Raw genomic sequence first — 21,538 nt, forward strand, 5'->3', positions numbered from 1 at the left:
ACTCGAATTTATCCAATTTTGAACTTTGCGATACCAAAACAGATCTATAGGGGCCTCCAATGTTCCATTCTCAGCTCTAAAATAAATTTCATTTAACATTAGGTCAAGACACTTAGATTGCTATAAATAAGAATGATTCTAGGTCATGATTAAGATGGCTTTTCAAACAATCAACAACAGTGCGTCACAATCCCCTGCAAATGCCGGCACTGTGTTGAACACCAGTGATGGGTACCAAAGAAGTATAAAATAGAATTCCTGTCATCCACACCTAACAATCTAGAGACAGCTCTCAATTAATTTACCAACAGAATATGTTACATAAGATTATTTGTAATTTCAAACACATTTCACCAGTTTCAGTTCTCAGGTGGGTAGAAAACCCACTCAGCCCGTAATGTAATTGAAATAGTGAGTGTGTGCAAATGAAACCTGATCTAGAAAACTGGGATAACACCAGAAATATCTAACGTGTGTGTGGTGCTTTGTTAGCGACCGAGTTTCTCATATACGTAAACGTCACCATGACACTGGATAGGTGGTATTTGGGAGAACAACGGTAATGTTGCCAATGGCTGAGGAAACTGAGGCACAGAAAGCCTAGAAACTGCTTCAAAGTCACAAAGGTACAGTGGCAACACAACTCCCAGGCTGTTCTTCCAACTCCAAATCCCATTCTCTATCCACTCGCGCCAAACTGAATGAGAAATAGGTGTGGAGTGTTTTGTTTTGCTTTGTTGTTTAAGGTATCTGAGAAAGAGGATACTTCATTTGAGAAAGATGAGGAGGTAAAGGGAAACTTCTGGTGATTCAAAAGGAGGCTTAGGGGCACTTTTAGAAGCTTTAGACCATGACAGCACTAGGGCTTTACTGCTTTCATTTCACTGTGAGCCTCACAGAGGGGCTGTTCCCCCTTTCAGGTTGTCTTTGCCTTTTCAAGTTCATCTGCCATGCGTAAGGCATATTGAAGGAGGGTGTTCCGTGTGGGTTTTAACTCATGAACAAGAATACGCCATCCAGAAGGGTTTGAGAAGAGTTTCTTGAGCTAGGTAAGCGCTGGAAAGGAGGAAGGTGACAAAGACGTTGGACTTGTGTATGAGAAAGACCGCCTGATGGAGAATGAGCGGAGTTGCCAGCCTAGGAAGACAGGCAAAGGCAGCTGGGGGCTGAGGGAGGGCACAGTTCTAGAAAAGAGTCGGTGGGGAAGAGTGTTTAGTTAGCCCTCAACACTGCACCGTCAGGCCAAGGCAGATGAAGGAGGGGGAGGCAGCAGGCATGACCCAGCTATGCATAAATATGGTCTCTCCCCCTCGGTGAGGGCCGACAGTTGAGAAGACATCTACAAGGTTATCAGATGACCACACAAATAACCACACATCTGTGACTTCCACAAAAATCCCTCTAACTGAAAAGCGCAGAGTCTCATCCCTTCATCCAATAATCCAGTAAACATTTAGTATGTGCCAAGCACCACACTAGATGCCAGGAAAGCAAAGGTACACAGGGACGGTCCCTGCCTTCAAGGAGCTCACAGTTTAGCAGGCAAGAAAGATGTACAAAACAGTAAGTGCAAAACAGTCGACTGGTATGAATTTCCTTAGTTCGGTACCGACTACAGCCCTGGCAGAGTAGGCTTCCAGCATAAACAGAGCCCAGTGGATTCCCCAACACGCTCTACTTGGCAGACTTGCTATTTATCATTTACCCATCCGTATACAGAGGCTCACACTAACACTTAGGCCAAATCTATGTTATTAGTCACATATTTGCTGGCTAAGTCACTTTCCTGATGTCTTCCCTGCCCAAGTCGCTGTTTTGTTTCCAAGGGGGAAGAATGTGTGTGCATAAATCTCGCCCATATTGTGTAAGAGCAACCTGAACTTGGGGTGGTGCTAGCAGGGTTCACCATAGCATGGCATGTCCTTTCAAGTACGGCCCAGAGAGCAACAGGTGATTCACTTTAACAAACATCCTTGAGTCAATGTTATGTAGGTTAAGTCCCATGAAAACAAACTCCAAGAGACTGTCCACCTTCTTCTGTCGCAGCAAATAAAATCTTAGTTTATATTTGTTTGGGCCGCGTCATTTACAAAGCATTTATGAAATGGTTACCTCACTTAACACAGCAACCCGTAGTTATAAGTATTATATGGTCATCTTTCATCTGAAGAAGCTGAGGCCAGGAGAGGTTAAGGAATTATGCAGGGCCATGCAATTAATGGCAAGGGTCAGAGCTGGGTTTGGCACTCAAGCCTTCAGACCTCCAGTTGGGTGTTTCGTTCTACCAAATTGGGGCTTAAAATTCCCAAGCCAACCGTCGGTAATCTCTGTTACTTAGAAAGAAAAAATAAAAAGGAGGACAATAATTCCTCCAGTCTCCTTGGATCCAACACACTGAATGACAGTAAATCACAGGCCATTCTGTTCAGAATAGAAATAACACCAAAAATTCAAAGCCTTTGGAGGTGATGATGGAATACATTCAGTTCCCCTGCCAATATCTAAAATATATTTGCCTATAAATAGCTTTAGCTTGATCCCCTCTGGAAACAAATCCCACATCACAATCTCCAATCAAACTCTCTATCCAGGAGCCATCGCACCATCCCAAAGTTATTCAAATTAAGGCGATTAGCCACTCCTGCCTCCACACCTCGAAATGAAACAGCACCAGCACCACCCAGTCATGTTTTGCTGAACTCAGCTTCTCCCACACTCCCCGGGATGCTTTTTAAAATAACTTGTTCATTAGCCAGCTCTCTGTCAACCATGGGAGCTAGGGGGGTGGAGGGGGTGGGGTGGGGGCTTGAATCGACTTTTCTGTATTTCTCAGAGCAGGAGAAATGCTCATCAGCAGAGCAGAGAGGCTCAGAACTCAAATTTTTCCTTTCCCTGTTTAGCCAGGGCTCATCCCCTACAGGGTGTGGGGAAAGAAAATGCTATTAATTCTCAAACAGTGAGTCCCCCTGAAGGGGGGACCATTTCTCAAACTGAAATGTAAAAAAGCTGCAAGCAAGGTCAGGTATTTGGCATGTACACCGAGGTGCCATCTATCCCAGTTTCTCTGCAACATTCCCAATTTAGAAGAAAGGAAAATGACAGATTTAATGAAGGGGGGGGGCGTGTGGGGAAGGACTGGCACTGTCACTTACCTGATGAAATTCCTCCTTGAATGGAACTGTCACCTCAAACTCAGGAGTCTAAAATAACCCTCACTCGCTTGCCAAGCGCAGCATCTTCTCCTGACTTCCCCACAACTATTTCTGCCTTCGCCACCAGCCTTCTCCCTGTGCCCGGAGCTAGGAACCTCAGGCCCACCTGACTCCCCCCTCGCCCCTGGTTCCCACACCCACCTCTGCAGCTCAGCTCCCCGTCTTAGTAGTACCCCTGGACTCTAGTGCGGTCAAGCACGGGCCAAGGGTAAAGGAACAAGCGGACTTTGGAGTACAGACCTGGGCTGGAGTCACCAGTCCCCTCGGATCAGGGGCCTGAGCACAAGTTCCTAGTTCAGTTAATGGAGAATCGCGCTTCCCTCACTGGTGGCTCTATGAATTGGTCACATTTAGCAACATGCTCGCAGCACCCACCGCAGGGGCCCAGCACAGACGAGCGTCCACCGTGTGGGCAGGTGCAAGCCCCTCTTGCCAGCCTGGAGCAAGCGGGGAGCCTCTCTGCAACACAACTGCATCACCCCACGCCTCCATCAGACTGCCCCTATTGTCCTCCACGGCCTCAGCACGGAGCCAGACTCGGGCGACCTTCAAGATCATCCCAAACCAGCCAGCCCCATCCTCCTCCTCTGTCTCTCTGCCTCCTCTGCTCCAACCTGAGGCCACTCACTCACTCAGCAAACATTTACCGGGTGCCGACCACAAGCCAACATGGTGCTGGATGCTGGGAACGTGAAATGAAAGGCTGTCCGCCCTCAGGAACTCAAAAGCGTCTTTCTGGTAGGGAGCGTGTTTCTGGGGAAAGGGGCCAGAGGTGGGTGTGAGGACGGACAAAACCATCCTTGTATTCTGGTGTAGGAAGTGATGCAGGACTGGTCGGCACGGTGGGGGCTGTGGGAAGGCCACTGAGGGAGGCGCACACCAACTCTGTTCTTCCCTCCTAGCCTGGAGTCAGCCAAAGCCTACTCCATCAGTCAAGGGCTTATTCATTCTGGCCCACACCTCTCCATCTCTGAATTCCTCAAGTTCTTATCAACATTACTCATTTTCAGTCATCCACTGGCTGATGTCATCTCTTGTGTTGCTGTGGGTTCATTCTTTTTTTATTTCTTTTTGTATATGTTGGCTGTTTTCTCCACGGTTTATATGATTGTAGAGGATACAGACTAGACTCTAGACACCTCTAAATCTCTCATGGAACCTACATAAAAATTATTTGTGGCACAGGTGATGTATTTGGAAATACTGACAATCACAAAATATATATTCTTTTAACGATGACAAATGCCTGCCCCCCTCACCGCTAGGTCCTGGCTTCTACAGGGGTATCGCGGCTGTCCAACCCACGATGAGAGAGAAGACCCCTGGGCATCTCTGAAAATTTTTCAAAACATAGTTTGCTAAAATTGTAGTTTTAAGCCTTAGGAAATTTTTTCTAAGTGAAAGAAGTTCTCATCCCAGGTGGGATGGTGTTAATACCACTACAGCATGACAGAAGGTTCATCTTGCCCACAAATATGTGCAAACTCGACATCCACACTAATGTGACATTACAGATCAATGGGGAAAGAGATGGGCCCTTTAGATAAGTGAAACTAGAACAAATGGTTAGCCATATGGAATCTAAAATAGTTAGGTCCCTGCCTCACCGTTCACAAAAATAAATTCCTCATTTATTCAAGGCAGATATGTGAGAAACAAAACTTAAAAACTGTTAGAAGAAATACAGGCGAATATCCTTATAATTCCAGGATAGGAAAGGATGCGTGTGTTAAAAAAAAAAAAAAAAAAAAAAGTCCAAACAACAAAAGAAAAAGATAGATAGATGTGAATATCTTACAACAAAACTTCTTATACATCAGAGAATCCAGTAAAAAGTGAAAAGATAAGCCAACTCTGGGAGAGGTATATGTAACCCGTATCAGCAACAAAGGATGGATAACCAAGATATATAAGATATATAGATATATAGATAGATAGATAGATAGGTACACACACACAGCAATTAGAAAAAGAAAAATAACCTAAAAGAGCCATCTCTAGATTGCAGTTCAAGAACTACTCTAGGGAAGGTTCCAGCTCATCTTCTCCCAGAACATAAAGGACAGAAACACAGTGAGATGGCATCTTATCCCACTTCTATATGTTTATATTTTATTACCATTTATAAATTTGTTATCATATTATTATCTCAATTTATCTACACCACAACCCTGGGATGTAGGCAGAACATATAGTGTAACATTTTATCGACAAGGAAATCAAGACTCAAGAAGGCAAATGATAAATTCAGGGACACATATCCAGCACTTCCTAGTGAGAAGCAAAACCTAGATTTTCCACCTTCTAATCCATAATCTTTCCATTAAAAAAACATAAAACTGCCTCCACTTTAAAAAAAAATACATGTTCACACAAAAATCTATACATGAATGTTCATGGCGGCTTTATTCATAATAACCCCCAACTGGAAATAACCCAGCTGTCCTTCAATGGGTAAATGGTTAGCAAACCCATGTGCATCCCTATCATGGGATTCTATCCAATAACAAAAAGGAAGGAACTAGTAATACACGCAACAACCTAGAGAATTACCCTGAGTGAGAAAAAGTCAATCCTAAAAGGCTACTCTATGATTCCATGTATGATATTCTACAGTCATGAGAACTGTAGAATATAGTCATGAGAACAGACTGGCGGCTCCAGGAGTTAAGGACTAAGGATTAAGGGAGGTGGGATGAGGGGATAATGGGGGGAGACAGGACTACAAAAGATCAACATGAGCGAACCCAGGAGTAATGAGGCTGTTCTGTATTTTGACTATCAATGTTAATGTCAATGTCCTCGTTGTGACATTGTACTGTAGTTTTGAAAGATTTTAACCATTGGGGGAAACTAAGTAAAGGGTTTTGCAATCTGTTGTTTCTTCCAACTGCATATGGATGTGTAATTATCTCAAAATAAAATATTTCAAAAAAGACCATAAATTTTTAAAAGGCCTAAAATCACCCTGCCCTGCTGTCACACCATTCAGAAGCTAAATGGAAGTATGGAAAGGCACTTCACAGACTGCCAAGTGCACGGTCAATACTAGGTACAATCACCATCTTCCACCTCAACCAGCCTCGGCCACATCGCTCACTGTCAGACCATGCTCTCAACACCAGGCTTTCATATCCCTCCACCATGGCCCTTCACTGTACTTGTGCAGTCTGTCCACCTCTTTTAATACACTGAAGCTCCTTGAAAGCCAAAACCTTGTTCCGTATCTCTATATTATATGCTCACAACCTAGCACAAAACCAAGCATAGAGTAGGTGCCAGGTAAATGGATGCTGGTTGAAACTACTGCATGATTTCCATGTTTAATACAAAGTATCCCAAGACTGGTAGAAGTCATGAGGGGAGGGGACCAGGAAGAACACCCCAGAAGCCTGAGCCAACGCCTGGAGAGTTTCATCAATGACCTCTTCTTCCTCAAGCCCGAGAACCCAAATGCAGCGAAGGACCATAGAGAGGGTGTGGTGGCAGCATTAAAAATAGGAGTTCCATTCATCAGGCCTCCTTTTTTATCCTGTTTCAAGCTCTGCAAATGAAGGAACTGACCATTTATAGTTTGGGTCACTGGAACAAGATGAGAAGGTAGGCTGTGGTGTACTCTTCTGGAAAAGATTTTAAAGGTTAGCTGACAGCCCTTTTTCTGAAATGATTAGACTGAAGAATTGCCCGGGGGGCAGAAGAATGTACTAAATCATCTGTCAAAATCTCTCAGGGACCTCACACTCTCTGCCTGGGCAAACATATTTGGTTCACGGGGTGGGGAGGGGGGCTCCCAAACTCTGAAAACAATGCTAGCTCCTTATTCCTCTTCCGAACAGTTCTTGAGCAAAAAAAAAAAGAAAAGAAAAGAAAAAAAAGAAGAAAAAGAAAACAAAAAAAAAAGAAAGAAAGAAAGAAACACACATAAGCGGGTGCTTTGCTGCTCCCAATGTTATCGGATAATTTTTCAAATTCTTACTCAATTACATATCACGCTCTTATCTGTAATCTCCACAGGCCAGATAGGCCTGCTATCACATCATGTCCACAGAGCCTACAGAACACAAGTATCCCTCCCAAGTAATTCCAACTCTCATAAAGATGACATCGTTTTACATTAAGTTGTGTGTGAGAGAGAGAGACGTGTGTGTGTGTGTGTGTGTGTGTGTACACACAGCTGTGGCCATAAGCCCCTGGTCTTCTAGGAGCAGTCAGGAGGAGATGTGGGGCCATAGCAGGTTAAAAACTTGGGAGGTTTCTGTTTCTACCTAGATAATGATTAACTCTTTTTACGGCTGAATACAGAAGAGCTGGCATTCTGGACTAGCAGTCCTGCTCCCCGGTCAAAAGAGCAAATAAGAGCTCACATGCACACATCTGACTCTTAGAATGAAATAAATGGGGGCGCCTGGGTGGCTCAATCGTTAAGTGACTGCCTTCGGCTCAGGTCATGATCCCAGGGTCCTGGGATCGAGCCCCACGTCGGGCTCCCTGCTCAGCGGGAAGCCTGCTTCTCCCTCTCCCACTCCCCCTGCTTGTGTTCCCTCTCTCACTGTGTCTCTCTCTGTCAAATAAATAAATAAAATCATTAAAAAAAAAGAAAAAGAAAGAAAGAAGTGGTACAAATAGGTTTCAGGCTTTGGCAGTGGGAGTGCTACTGAAGTCTTAAGGAATACTAGGTGTTTTTAAATTGTGTCATTACCCACCTTAAAATATCCAGATCAAGAACCTCATTAATCAAAGCAACAGACACCAGCTACCCAAAATGCTTCGATGTTTCACTGAAAATTGCTCACAGCAAAGAGTTGAGATAAGTTACATCACCACAAATCACTGAATAAATAAGAGAGATCAAGAGATACAGCACAATTGACTCCAACAACGACTAACACACAAAGCCTATTAATGTCGTTTAAAGATAAAACTTGAAGCCAGGAGTAGGAGAGATGAGCAGGAAGAATCTATGGTAGCCATTCTCTGGTTTCTATCCTTCCCTCGGGACGATAATCAACATGGAAACGCTACATGGAAACTCATGTTTATAATAACCAGTTTTTGGTCCCGGGTCCTAAAACTGATGAAGCAAAGAACTAGTAATCCATCTTTCTACTTTCCCGCTGAGGTAGGAATACCAAAGGTGGAAGGACTTGTCCAACATTATGCAGCTAGTCCTCCATTATCCTACAACCGTCCCTGCCTCCCTGTGAATGATCTTTTTTAAGTGCCGTAATGATAAAAATATGAGCTGTCATTATTATTAATAGTACTCACTAAAAACAACAGACTGTTTCTTAGCCTATTCATTAGGTGAAAAGAAAACAAACACAAACGCGAAAACATTTCAACTCCACATTACAGCATACCTCATCACAATCCCCACACAAATCCCTTAGTTGACAAAGGGCCTACCCCATGGAGAGGGGTACAAATGGCAAGACGCCATCCTACATCCTCGGAGAGCCTGGAGTCACTTCCCCCATAGCCCAGATGTCTGTATGAACCGTAGTCCGGTTCCACATCCACATGGCCTCCCCCTAGTTTGTCCCAGCCCAGATGTCAGGGATTTAAAAGCCTCCCATTTCCCTATTTCTTAAATTGTAACTAAAGACAATCACCCCACTTCCTTTTTCTTTCTGCCCTGTATGTGTGCATCAGCCAGGCAGACACAGCAAGCTCTGGGACCGGGGAGAGCGAAGTTCAGAGAATATAGCGGGTTTTGTTCTTACAAGTGTGCCTGCTTAAGAGGGGCAAAACTGTCATCTTCAATATCTTAAGTAAGCAAGAGTAAGAATAAGCATGAAAGCTGGGAGGGCATTAGAAATTTTCTGAGTCAAGCCCAAATTTCCTAGATGAGAAAACCAAGGCGGAGGGGGGTCAGTCAGTGTGTCCCAGAAAGACTTTAGAACACGGCATGAACTCCTTTATGCATCATGATCCTAGGAAATGAGAACTATCGACTAGAACAGTGTTAAATCACTTTGGGTTCATTCTCCATCTCCATCATTTAGCAGCTGTGTGCTTTGGAGTAACTTAGGTAGCCTCCCGGTGCCTTACCTGTGAAATGGGGATCATAAAAGCAGCTACCTCGTAGGGTTGTTGGGAGATTCATGAGTTAATATATGTAAAGCACTTAGAGCTTAAACATAAGGAGCACTCAATATATGCTAGCAACCATCATCTTCGTCAATTGTTAGCTAGGGCCAAGAATGACTGTCTCCATTTTATAGATGAGGACACCAGGGGCTTTGAGACCTGAGGTGAGTTACCCTCCAAATCACAGTGGTAAATGGTAAAGCCAAACTAAAACCCAAACTTTCTGCCTCCAAATGGCACTCTTTCCCTTGGAACCATTCTCCCTGCACAGAACCCTGTAGTTCAATTTGTGATGACCCAAAGGGAGTGTTGCTCCAAAATAGGTACCTCAGTCAAGATGCCTCCCCAAAGAGCAGCTTACTCATCCAACAAGTTCTGGCCCAATACCCTCCACCCCAATCAATCAAAAACACAAAGAGAAGGACGAGTGGAAAAGGGAGATCTCTAAAGGATCCCAACGTTTGGAGAAACTGTTGCCAACTCTTTAGAAACAGGATGTATTTCTTAAAGCTCATGGCATGTCATGTCTTGGCCAGCTCATGATCTTGGATCCCTTTGTTTTCTGTGCCTTGTCTTCCTGTGGAGCCCTGGCTACCCAGACGCCCAGGGCTGGTGAGGTCATCCTCTACAGGGAGAACACTCAGACCCTGCCCACCAAGCTGTGATTTGAAATGCAGGATCTGGGATCAGAGAGCAAAGACAAGGTCCCAACTTTCATAATGTCTCTCAGGTCACCTGCCCACTGATTAGTGCATCTTTAGAAGAAAAGGTTATTTTAAAAGACTGCCTTCTCCCTAACAGATGGCATCTTAAAATACACACACAGAAATGGAGGAGGAGCACTCCCCAGCTGTTTTTCCTTCCTCGCGAATATAAATTTCAAGTTCAGAACCATTCATTCACAATGTATAAACAAGGTCAAGGCTACTGAATACCAAATGACTTGAAAATCAGAGGGCAGAGTCTCCCTGTTTCTCCCTTTGGACCTTTCCTCCCCATCTTCCATAGATCATACAGCTGCTTCGAAGCAGCCAACAGCTCTCTCCAAACCCATGCTTCAAAAAAGTATCACAACAGTCCCTTTGCTGAGTCAACTCTGTTTTAAAATAGACCTCAACTTTCTCAGCTTTCGACTTCAAATATCTGTTTAAAATGACAAATCCTGGACAAATGTAGAATTTGTTTTGCTTCAATTACAGAAAACCCTACTTTTGTTTTACACTCTGCAATCTGAGAGTTAATATTTTTCTTGGTTTCCAAGGCAAGAAACACGACTGATGAAATTTGATCAACTCAATTAGAACTCCAGGACAGGGATTTTAAAGAGGGTAGAGGTGGGAGTAAATAAGGAAAAACACCCCCACCCCCGGGGAGCCTCCACGTGCTACACCATATGTACCTGCCCCTCCATAATGACAGTCTTCACCATGTTCTGATCCACTCTGAATTTCAAACAACAGTAACATAAGAAGGCTTTTTACTGGAGTAGGGGGAGAAAGGCAGAAGCATGGCAGGGTCACATCCCACCTCAACTCAGAAAACGTTTGGTTCCATTTACAAGCATTTTTTAGTGCTTCTTTGTGCCAGAAGCTGGACACATGGCAGTGAATAAAAGGTCTGTTCCCAAGGTGCTCAGTGAGTTGTAAATAAAAAGATGTAAACAAAGAGATTACAATGTAACAGAATGAATGCAGTAATAGAAGCACCAGGACACTGCTGAGGAAATGCTCAGGGTGTGTTAATTAACCCTGTGCAGAAAGCAAGGGGAGATGTAGAGGAATCCCGCTCCGCATCCTGCACAGGAGCACTGTGCAGAGAGAAGGGACAAGCAGGGAAGACTTCCTGGGGGTGCTGGCATCTAGGCTGGCTTTTAAAGGATGACTGAGCTTTCCAGGTTTGAGGAAAAGGATCCATTCCAAAGAGAGGACACAGCATGGATAAAGCAAGAAGCATGAAATAATGTAATATGGTAAGGAAACTAACTAGGGGCAATTCAGCTTTGTGATGGTATAAAATTAAGCAGGGTAAGAGCAAAGTGATGGGTATAAATAGTCTTCTATGCTATAATCTTAGCATAATAGTGTTTGTTTTTTTAAAATCACCTTGGTGGTATTGTATAACATATATTGTCAAGATCAAATTAAGAAACTATTTGTTAAAAATCATTTGCAGTAGTTCAGGTCATACACTTCTGCATTCATCATTATATTCGATAATGTTCACCAAGAGCCACCATTTATTTATTTTTTTTAAAGGTTTTATTTATTTTTTTGAGAGAGGGAATGAGAGAGAGAGCACATGAGAGGGGGGAGGGTCAGAGCGAAAGCAGACTCCCTGCTGAGCAGAGAGCCCGATGTGGGACTCGATCCCGGGACTCCAGGATCATGACCTGAGCCGAAGGCAGTCGCTCAACCAACTGAGCCACCCAGGCGCCCAAGAGCCACCATTTAGGGCTACAATACTGTTCTAGACATGCTCCTACCCGAAGGGTCCCCTATAACAAGAGCTACGTATTTAGCATTTACGATTTGCCAAACACTTGACACACATTCACAATAAACCAGCCAGGTAGGTCTTGCTATCTCTACGTCACAGGAGAGCATGCTTGGAGGAGAAGCTGAGTAACCTGAGCAAGGCCACAGGGCAAGGAGGTGACATTGACAAGGTTCCCACTGAGGGCCCGTCCCAAAGCCTGGGTTCTTTGTGTGGCACTACACAACTTCAAAACATTCCCACCGAAGTCTAGAAGATGAGGGAAGGCTGAAAGACACATATTTAGTACTTAAGGTGGTACAAGGTGAGTGCCATGTGAGTCATCCCAGAGAAAAGGGTCCTTTCTAGTCAAGAGTGACCAAGGAAGGCACCCAGCAGGGTGAGATTTCAGCAGGTGAAGCTGTGGAGCTGGGCGGGGAGAAAGCGGCACCCCAGGAACAGCACTCGGACTCAGACTCTGGTGACAGCCCAGGTCCTAATTCCTGTCCCATCACTCACCAGCAGCAGCCCCTGGGCAAGGCACTGATTTGCCTGCAACTCAATTTATTTATCAGCAAAATGGGACAAGAGCAATATATTCCTTTTAGGGTTAGTGTGAGGATTAGGAACAATCTATGTAAAGTATTTAGCATAAGTACACGGTAAGCCCCAAACAAACAGCAGAATGGCAGTTAATAGTAGATGTGTTTCAAGTATGGCAAATAGTCCAGACAGGCCTCCAGTCCTCTTACAGTAAAATGAAAGATATGGTTGATGATAAAATTGAGACTAAGATTGAGGACCAAGTGAATATTCACCTGGGAAGCTGGTCTCTTCTCAGCAGGGAATCAATCATGAGAGGAAATAAGCCATATTCATGGCATTCTGAGCAGATCTCCCAGGGGAGCCCCCAGCCCCACCCTCTGGCATCTGGCTCACTTGTGACCCTTTCAGAAGAAGTGTGAGGCCCTAGGGACTGGTTCAAGCAAGGTCTTTAGGAAAAACAGATACTGTCACTCGGATCAACGCCTAATGTGTCCAAGATTTTTTTTTCTTTTCTCGCTCCCTCTATCCTGTACCTTCCCCCCACAAACACATAGTAATGGCTGAGGCACAATTATTAACCCAACTTCTCTGGGAGACTGTTTGTCTTTATTCACTAAGGCAATGAATAAATAAATAAATAAAATTTCCAGGAACCAATCCGGGTAGCTTGGTAGCTTGGATCACTATTTATTTAAATAGTTTTTAAATTTGGTAAAACCTGGCTTTTACTTATTTAAGTTGATGTCATTTCTATAATGTGGTTATTATATTACTCATTTAATGACATTATAATGAAGACACTCTTGGTGATGACGGTTCTGCTCACTTATCTTGATTGTGATGATTTCATGGGTGTATAACATATGCCAAAACTTACCTAACGTACACCTTAAACATGTGTGGTTTATTACATGTCAATTAAACCTCAATAAAGCTGTTAAAAAATACAGTAAAAATTTAGTAATTCATGTAATTATTAAAAGGTATAAAATTGTTATCCACATACAATGTTCATATTGTGAACATAAATATATATTCATAATATGAACATATGAACATGTATATTTAAATCTTAACTCTAAAAAGATTTACCAGGACACAAGATTATGTAGAAATGCATACACAGGCTTGTGAAACTTGCCTGTAGCAGCAGTATTTGCAACAGCTAAAAGGTAGACACCACCCAAGTGTCCCTGAAAAGATGAATGGATAAACAAAACGTGGTACACACATACAATAGCCTTGAAAAGGAAGTAAAGTTCTGACAAATGCTACCATGTGGAGGAGCCTTGAAGACTTATGCTGAGTGAAATAAGCCAATCACAAAAGGACAAATACAGCATGATTCTACTTACATGGGGTACCTAGAGCTGTCCGAGATACAGGGTTGGGGCAAAGGGGGATTGTTTAATGGGGACAGAGTTCAACTTGACAAGATGCAGAGTTCTGGAGATGGATGCTAGCGCTCGTTTGCACAATGGGCATGTTCTAACCGCCCCTGAACTGTCCACTAAAGCATGGTTCAGATAGTCAATTTTACGTTGTGTGTATTTTCCCACCATGAAAGAGACAGAAGTTCCTACACATTACTGTAAAATCAGTAAAGGTGTTATTTGTAATTCTTAAAAATGTTTTTTAAGTGCTCTCATTGATATTTCAATCAAACAATTTCTGAGGTGACTTTCCCAGATTCCCTAAAAGGCCAGTTCTGTAGCTGACACCAGATTAAAACTGTTCCCTTGCATTTTACTACCAGTAGAGATCTACATATTGACTTCTTTTTCCCCTGCCACATGACCTAATACTTTCCTAACAAAGCCCTCGGAGGCCCGGGGTGGAAGGTAGGCACAATTCCCGTGAAGAAAACGTCCCTTCTGGAAGAAGGGCTCCACAGGTACCACTGGCAGCCCATGTTTATCGGGAGTGAACAATGGGAGCATATGAGTCAGGAGCTGGGCACCTGCTGATTTAAAAGGGTGTGGACCCTACAGATCAGGGCTGGATCCGACTCTATAAACTTCACAGCAGAGAAATGATTGGGCCTCGTCCTGGCTTTCAACCTGTGCGGGTGCATGACGATGTGGTCCTAACCACCAGATGGGCTTCTCCAAAGATATTTCTGTTCCCGTGCCCTAAGAGGATGCCTGAAATTGCAAAAGGGCTCCTCACAAACACGGTCTAGCCGCTGCTGCTTCGCACAGCCCACGGCATCCCCAGCTCCTTGCCCACCACCTTCCTCCCGGTCTTCCAACCCTGACATCCAGAGTGCTCCGTTTTTCCCAGAGCTTCCTTTCCTTCCAGGAGTTCAGCTGACTGCAGAGTCCTATTTTCCCTGAGCAAGGGAAGAGAAGCCTTCAATCATCTGGCAGGAAGATGATAGCATCTGCTTGGGGATTCCAAGGAGATGTTTTACTGCAGCTTTTCACAAACTGATTATATTTAAAGCTCCCTTGGGGAGTGGGGGCTGGGAGGAAAGAAGCTTCGGAGAAGACCTTTGTTGGCATGAGTGAAGAACCGCTCAGACCTCCCAGGGGAACAAGCTTGTTTAAACACCAGCAATCCACATTCCCAAGTGTGTGTGCACACACAATATGTGTGGAGTTTTAAATTTCATCTCCTGCTCGGAAAGGGTCCTAAAGGGTTAAACTGTTCCAGGCAAAGGCCTGAGGCTTTTCTATCAAAATGCTCCAGATGGAAATTACAGAATTTCACTTCTCAGTTCTGTGCTGCATACATACCGCCCTTCTAAGACATTTAAAAAAAAAAAAAAAAAGGACAAGACCCGCAATGTTCTCAAGAAAGAAAATTTGACTGCCCAGCACACAGTGCCACTCTGTTTCAGAGGATTCCTCCTGGAATATTTGCATTAACTGTCAATCTCAAGCTTTCTGGGGCACTAGAAAAACTCAAGGTATGGCGAGGGTAAAGGAAAGGGGGTCCTGAGTAAGGAGACGGCGACAGCGAGCCAGGAAACTATGCAGTGATGTGAAGCCACCCAGATTATTACCTCCAGTAACCAGGCCTTGCACTCTACCACCTTGTGCTGCTCTAGTCTTGAAAGAAGCTCACAGGAAACCAGCCAAAAGGCCTCAGGTTATGACCATGAACCTGACCAGGGCTGTCAAGACTTTCCAGAGATTCATGTATATGAAAGCGTTTCATTAATTGGAAAGAGCCATGTAAAAGCATTAAGAATATTATTGCTTTCGAGTCAGACATTGAGAGGCATGAACTTTCAAAGGAATCTGAACACCCACAAACCAGAAACAATGATGGTTTTGAAGAAGGCGGCTAAGGGCAGGCGGACTAAGGAGGCACGCCCCTCATAAATGCATGCTGGGCGAGGGCTGGGGCTGGGGCCTCAGAAGCCCTTCAGGGCACATGCAAGCAGGTGGTGTCGAGCGAGGCAAAAGCCACAGGTCAGACAAGGTACCGCAGAGCCCATTTCGAGTCCACTGGATTCAAACCATCTCTGACCAAAACAGGCAAAACCCACGACTCTGGTCAGCGAATACAAAACAGCTGCCAACAATTAGACACTTTACCTGTTCATTTTACAGAAAGGGAAACTGAGGTCTACAGGCTTTAAGATACCTTTCACCACTACTGGAGGAACAGAAACTAGAACTCAAGTTTCATTCCGAGACTTGTGCCCCATCATGGAACAGCTGGTGCCTTGGGGGTGAATGGGCAGTGTGGCCTTATGGTTAGCCCAATGCAGCAGGAAGCCAGGCCCACTAAGAGGGGAGCAGACTGCGCCATGGGTGAGCACACATACCACTCCAAATGATTTTCATATATGCTCTCACTGACTCCTCACAACTGCTCAGGAAATGCACAGTATTTTGCCTATTTTCCAGTTAGGAAACTAAGGCTCGGACAAGTCACGGAATTTGCCCAAGGGGCAAGGTGAGCAAGTGACCAAACTGAGATTTGAAACCTAGGTCCCTTCAACTCAAAAACCTGTGCTCTTCGCCACCAGACCAAAAGGGCAGTTGTCCTTTTTATCTTGGCATCTGTGAGAGAGGACCAGCAGCAGTACCAGTCCCATGTAACACGTAAAAACCTGAAACTCGGAATTCTGACCAACGGCTTCTACCTAGTGGGGGAGCAGAGCCAACCTAGAACCCGGGTCCTTTGTCTCCAATCTCGATGCCCTTCCACGAAGAACCTGGGTTCTACAACATAAGCTCCGTAAGGGAGGGGTCTTTGTCTTGTCCACTGCTCTGTCGCCAGCCCCTAGAAGGCACTAAATAAAGGGCTGACGAATAAGGGAATGGAGTCGAGCTGCCAGGGTTTGGCTGTGTGACCGTGGGAAGGCTTCTCACCCTCTCTAAGCCTGTTTCTTCATGCAGTGAATGCGGGGTAAAATAATATCTACCTTCCTGGTTGATGTGAGAATTAAACAAGACAACTCATATAAAGCACTTGGGACAGGCTGGAACATCATGAGCACCCAAACTGTAACCCATTATTATTATTACTACTGCTATTATTCATTGACAGATTTGGGCTTCTTACGGATTTCTTGTTTCCTACTCTGGTCAGATGATGTTTCATGGTAAGTAGGAATAGAATAAAGCAGAGAATTGGAAGTCGGTGACCTCCTTCTCATTCCAACTACCACCACCTAGCTGTGTGACCTTGGACAAGCCTCTTAATTTCTCTGTACTCTCCTCCACTATAAAATGAGGGACTAAATCATTTAAATCAGTTTTTTATCGGGCACCTTCTCTGAGTGAGACATCATGCTCGGCCACCTATAAAATTCTATGATCCTGAAGAGTGTCGGTGAAAATATCAGAGCAAAGCAAAACAGTCCCCTGCTTGCGGCAAGGTTGAAGAGAAACCCCAAATAGCCAACTGCATTACATCATCTCAATGAGCAATGTTTGTAAATACACAAGTGTTCAATTTTGAGACACTCGTGAGAAATCTTTCACCAATAGGAATCAGCAGACAAGGTTCTATTAACACCTATCAGCCCTGAACCTTCCAAAAAATAAACATGTAAAATCACTTTGCACCTTAGTCAAATGGTGTGCTTCTGGAGAGAAATCTGGGAAAGTCAAAGTTATTAATACTCCCTATGGCAACAGTTAAGAATAGGATATGTAAAAAAATAGAGTGACATATCTGGTTAAAATGGCAAGGGGGATTCCAGGAGCAGAATACAGTGCATCTGGACAGGACACAGAGGCCAGTGGCCTATTGTTTACAAAAACAGGCCCAGATTATGAACAGTGACAAGAGGCCAAGACCTCAATTATAACTCACAACCACACCTCTCCCAATCCCTGTTCAACTGAAGCTATCAATCAATCAACTCCCCCATCTCTGTAATAAACCCACCAATATTTGCAGCCAAGTGGAGAGAAGGTCCCTCAGGGCACCTCCAGCATTGACCAAGCTGATGACATTAAAAAGATCCTACAGGCAAAATGGGGACTTCAAACTGCATTCCAACCTTCCAAGAGATAAGGCAGCTGCCCATTTCAAGCTCTACACTATCCCCACCCCGGGCGATCATTAGAAGGGAGACATGGCCCTTCCCAAGTCCTCTATGATAGGAAAAGGTCTCCTTGCATTGGTGCAGGGAAAGAAGGAGGGGCCCCTCCCTCTGTACTCTGAAACAAAGGAAAACCCAGAGCTCCAACCATGTGGTGTAACATTCAAGGCCACCCACCTCTCCCACTCCCCAGCTGAAGTCTCAATGGGCTAGAGCACATGGCTCTTCCCAGTGGCTGCCCAGGAAGGGACAGTGCCTTGCACAAACACATCCTGGGGCTCTTTAACAGGCGGGAACCCTCCTATGGGAACGACTGGTTAAAAAAAGGTTGTCTGGGAACAGGCTCTGATTCATGCACCAAGTCAGGTAGTCAACTAAATGTGCAGACAGGTCAGCTGGTTTCTCTAGGTCCACATTTTGCTTTACCCTTCACATTTTTGCAGAGGGAAATGGGCCTTTAAAAGCACGCCTTCTGGAGCAGAGGGTGACAACACAGAAGGGTTAAACAATTATGTCTTCCCATTCTCCAGAATCAGCACCACCCAGCAACCCTAACATCCCAACTCCATTCATGTTTAGGTGAGGGCGGAGACAGGGTGTGAAATGACCTTATTCTTTCTGTTCCCTGATCTCTGATTGAATGCAAGGCAACCAGAGACCTGGCAGGTACAAGGTGCACCCAAGGTGGCTACAGACTTTCTGTGTCCGATGCCATAGCAAATGTCACCTTTTGATATAGTGCATCAGGAAAAACCCCCACCTCTTCCAGGGCTCCCCAAATGGTATACCTTCTCAAGGTTGCCTTTCTCTATCTGGACTCCTCTTCAACCTCAGAAATAAATTCCCAAACACCTGTCAGATTTCAGTTGTCCTTCAAGGAAACCTGACCCAGACACCCAGAGGCAAATTGCCGCCTTTCTCTCTCCAAGAACCTCCCGCCCCTCCCCCCATCCTATCTAGCCGGGGGCGGGGGGGGGGGGAGGTCTGCCAAAATCAGGGCCAGCCCTACAGAACAAACCTAAAGCCCACTCTGAAAATTCCTTTCCAGAGCCGGTGGCCCCTGGCACAGCCCATCCCTCGGAGGCTCAAACCCACCTATGAAACCACCTCTGGGCTCAGCCTGCCCCCACCTGCTCCACCCAAAGAAATGAACATCCTGCAAATCAGGGTGGAAATACATGCCTCAATGGTCCACAGAGCATATGCATTATGCTATTTTTCAAAGCCCTTACCTTTGACCTGAGTATCGTACTCTGCTATGATCTCCTTATCCTTTTTGAATTTGGCCGGAGACGTCATGTTTTCCTTCTTTCTTCCAAATTCAAATTGTGAATTGATAGATCCACGGGAAAAATTCAACCACCGAAATCAATACCTCCAAGACTGCTTCTCCCAAGAGCAGAAGGGGCCCCCCGCGGTGGTCTCCAGCGCTCCGGGGAGCGCGGGCTGCGGGCTGGGCAGAAGGCTACGGCGGGCACATGCAGACGGTGGGCGCTGGGGCCGGGCGCGGCGGCGGCTGGTTCCTGTGCTAGAGCCGGAGCCGCAGCCTCAGCATTAGCCGGGAGAACTGCAGCGCCCGGAGGCTGGCCTGGGGTCTGACATCAACGACAGAGGCAGGGAGTGGAAGTCCTTCCGCACAACATGGTGTGGGGGGTGCGGGGGTGTGGACGCGCCCAGCTGTGTCCCCGGGAGGGAGTGGGTGCGTAAAAGGGTGCCGGGGAGGGCTGGGCGTGCTTCGCGGTTTTTTGTTGCACAGGCTCGAAGATGCTGCAAATCAAATCCCAAAAGGGAGCCGCAGCAGCGCAGACTGGATCGGAAGTCGTTTGCTCCGGTTCACTTGCCTGTAAATGCAGGGAAAAGGGGAGGGGGCGATCAGCCCCAGCGCAGATCCTAATCGCGGCGGGGGTGAGGTAGGGGCCGTCGTTCCAAGCCCGGCCTGGGCCCATTCATCTCGGCCAAACACCGCCCGGCCCACAGAGCCCGGCGCGGCGAGGTGCGGAGGAAGGAAGCTCCCTCCGGATTTTGTTTTAAGGCTGGAAGAAAACACTTCGGAGCAGCCGCCTGCGCGGGCTTCGGGTGGGGACTGCGGCGGGAACGCGGGGCTCCGGGCGGGGACTGCGGCACCTCGGCGGCCTCCGAGCCCCGACAGCGCTGGGCAGCCGCCAGCCGAAGGGAGCACTCTCGGCAGTGGCTCCGACGCGGTCCCTGACCCCCGGCCGGGGCAACTCCCTGGACATCAAAAGGGATCAAAGCCAGGGAGGGACAAGCCACCCGGGCACAACTTTTCTTCCCCTCCCGCCCCTCCTCCCAGTTGTTTTGTTTTTGGTTACTAGCTTCTCTTGGCAGCAAAATGTTTCGGTGGGGGGAGGGGGGAGAGACCTGCAGGAAAAAGCCTGCTCGGCACGGGGCACATCCAGGAAAACAATGTGGTCGACAGAAGCAGGAAACGGGTTAGAGGCTAGGGTCGGAGTCGGGAAAACCCGGGGGCGGGGGACGGAAGGCAGCCACCGCCTCCCCCAAGCCAGGGACGAGAGTGACTCTTAAATGCCACCCCCGATATTTTTTGTCACCATTGCCCAGAGATCCCTGATACCGCACCCAGACCCAGGCTGGGGGGGGGGGTCGGAAGGGTGGCAGTCCCGACTCCTCGCACCAGGAGGTGCCGGAGGAAATCCCGCCCCGGCCCAGGCCCGGGAGGCGGGAGGGAAGCAGCGGTAGCTCAGAGTCGGGTGTCTTGCTCCCCACCGTGCCGCAGCGGCTACCCTCCCTCCTTGGTCGCCCCTTACCCTTTCCTTGTCAGGAGGCGGCGGGGGGGCGCGTGGGGGGGCTCCCGCCGGTGTCTCCCACTTCCCGCGCCCGGAGGAAGAGGGAGCCCAGGCGGCGTGGTGGTTCAGGCGGGCAGGAAGCGGGGAGGGGGGTGTGAGGTGGGGTCCAGAGGCTGCACGGGAGCCGGGGATAACTGGAGCCTCAGCACACGCTTGGGAGGTGGAGAGAGGGTACGGGGGGGGGGGGCGGTGAGGAGACTACCGTGGGCCACGATGTTACATGAAGTGTAAGGATGTTAGCAACTTGGGGGACCCGCTACCGGTCTGGGAACCGGGGTGCGTAAAAGGAGCCGTTCCAGGCGGGCCGGGGGCTGGGACAGGGCAAGAGCCCCGGAAGCAGTGCGGAACAACTATCCTTCTGGGTCCTGGGCTGTAACCGGCTGTCTGCCAAGGCTTGGAGACAGGGGAAGAGGGTAGCGGATGGTTACGAGTGATGCCAGCGACGGTTGCCCAAAAGTGGACCAAGGCTGCCCGTGTGCAGAGGACTTGGGGAGGGGGCTGGGTGCGGGCTTCGCGGCGGCAGAGTCGCAGGGCAGAGTCCCAGGCTGTGCGGTGAAGGGCAGAGAGAGATGCAGTCCTGAGAAGTATTATGGGCTGTACTAGAAGATTTGGAGAGGGTCGGGGGGGAGGGGGTCTGAGGGATTCCGGGCGGCACGGCTAGGCGATGCCGCCAGCAGCATCCGCGCCCTCTCCTTCCCGCCCCTGCCGGGGTTTGTTCAGTCAGGGCTCCAGCCCGGCGGCCGGGAAGAGGAAAGGGGAGAGGGAAGGAGCCTTTACCTGGCTCTGACGCGACGGGTCTCGGGCCCCCGGCTCCGCTTCCCACTCTGAGATCTCCTCCCCTCTTCCCCGCCACCCGCTTCTACGCAGATCGGTCCCCTAGTCCC

The 21,538-nt window shown here is 47.0% G+C and overlaps 1 protein-coding gene across 6 annotated transcripts in view; it reads right to left on the reverse strand.

Annotated features, from left to right (window-relative positions):
* Positions 1-21,538, reverse strand: part of SRGAP2 (SLIT-ROBO Rho GTPase activating protein 2) — a 223,995-nt gene extending 202,457 nt beyond the window's left edge. For 4 of the 6 annotated variants that reach the window (XM_032422281.1, XM_032422282.1, XM_032422284.1 and 1 more), the window contains exons 1-2: positions 21,432-21,536; positions 19,062-19,670 (exon numbers count right to left, since the gene is read on the reverse strand). In XM_032422281.1, the coding sequence (XP_032278172.1) occupies positions 19,062-19,128 (67 nt within the window). In that variant the 5' untranslated portion in view covers positions 19,129-19,670; positions 21,432-21,536. Of the gene's footprint in view, positions 1-19,061; positions 19,671-21,431 lie in introns of all 6 variants that reach the window. The other 2 variants (XM_032422280.1, XM_032422279.1) reach the window with 1 other exon arrangement.

Source organism: Phoca vitulina, unplaced genomic scaffold, assembly GCF_004348235.1.
Source record: "Phoca vitulina isolate PV1807 unplaced genomic scaffold, GSC_HSeal_1.0 scaffold26, whole genome shotgun sequence".
Classification (NCBI taxonomy): domain Eukaryota; kingdom Metazoa; phylum Chordata; class Mammalia; order Carnivora; family Phocidae; genus Phoca; species Phoca vitulina.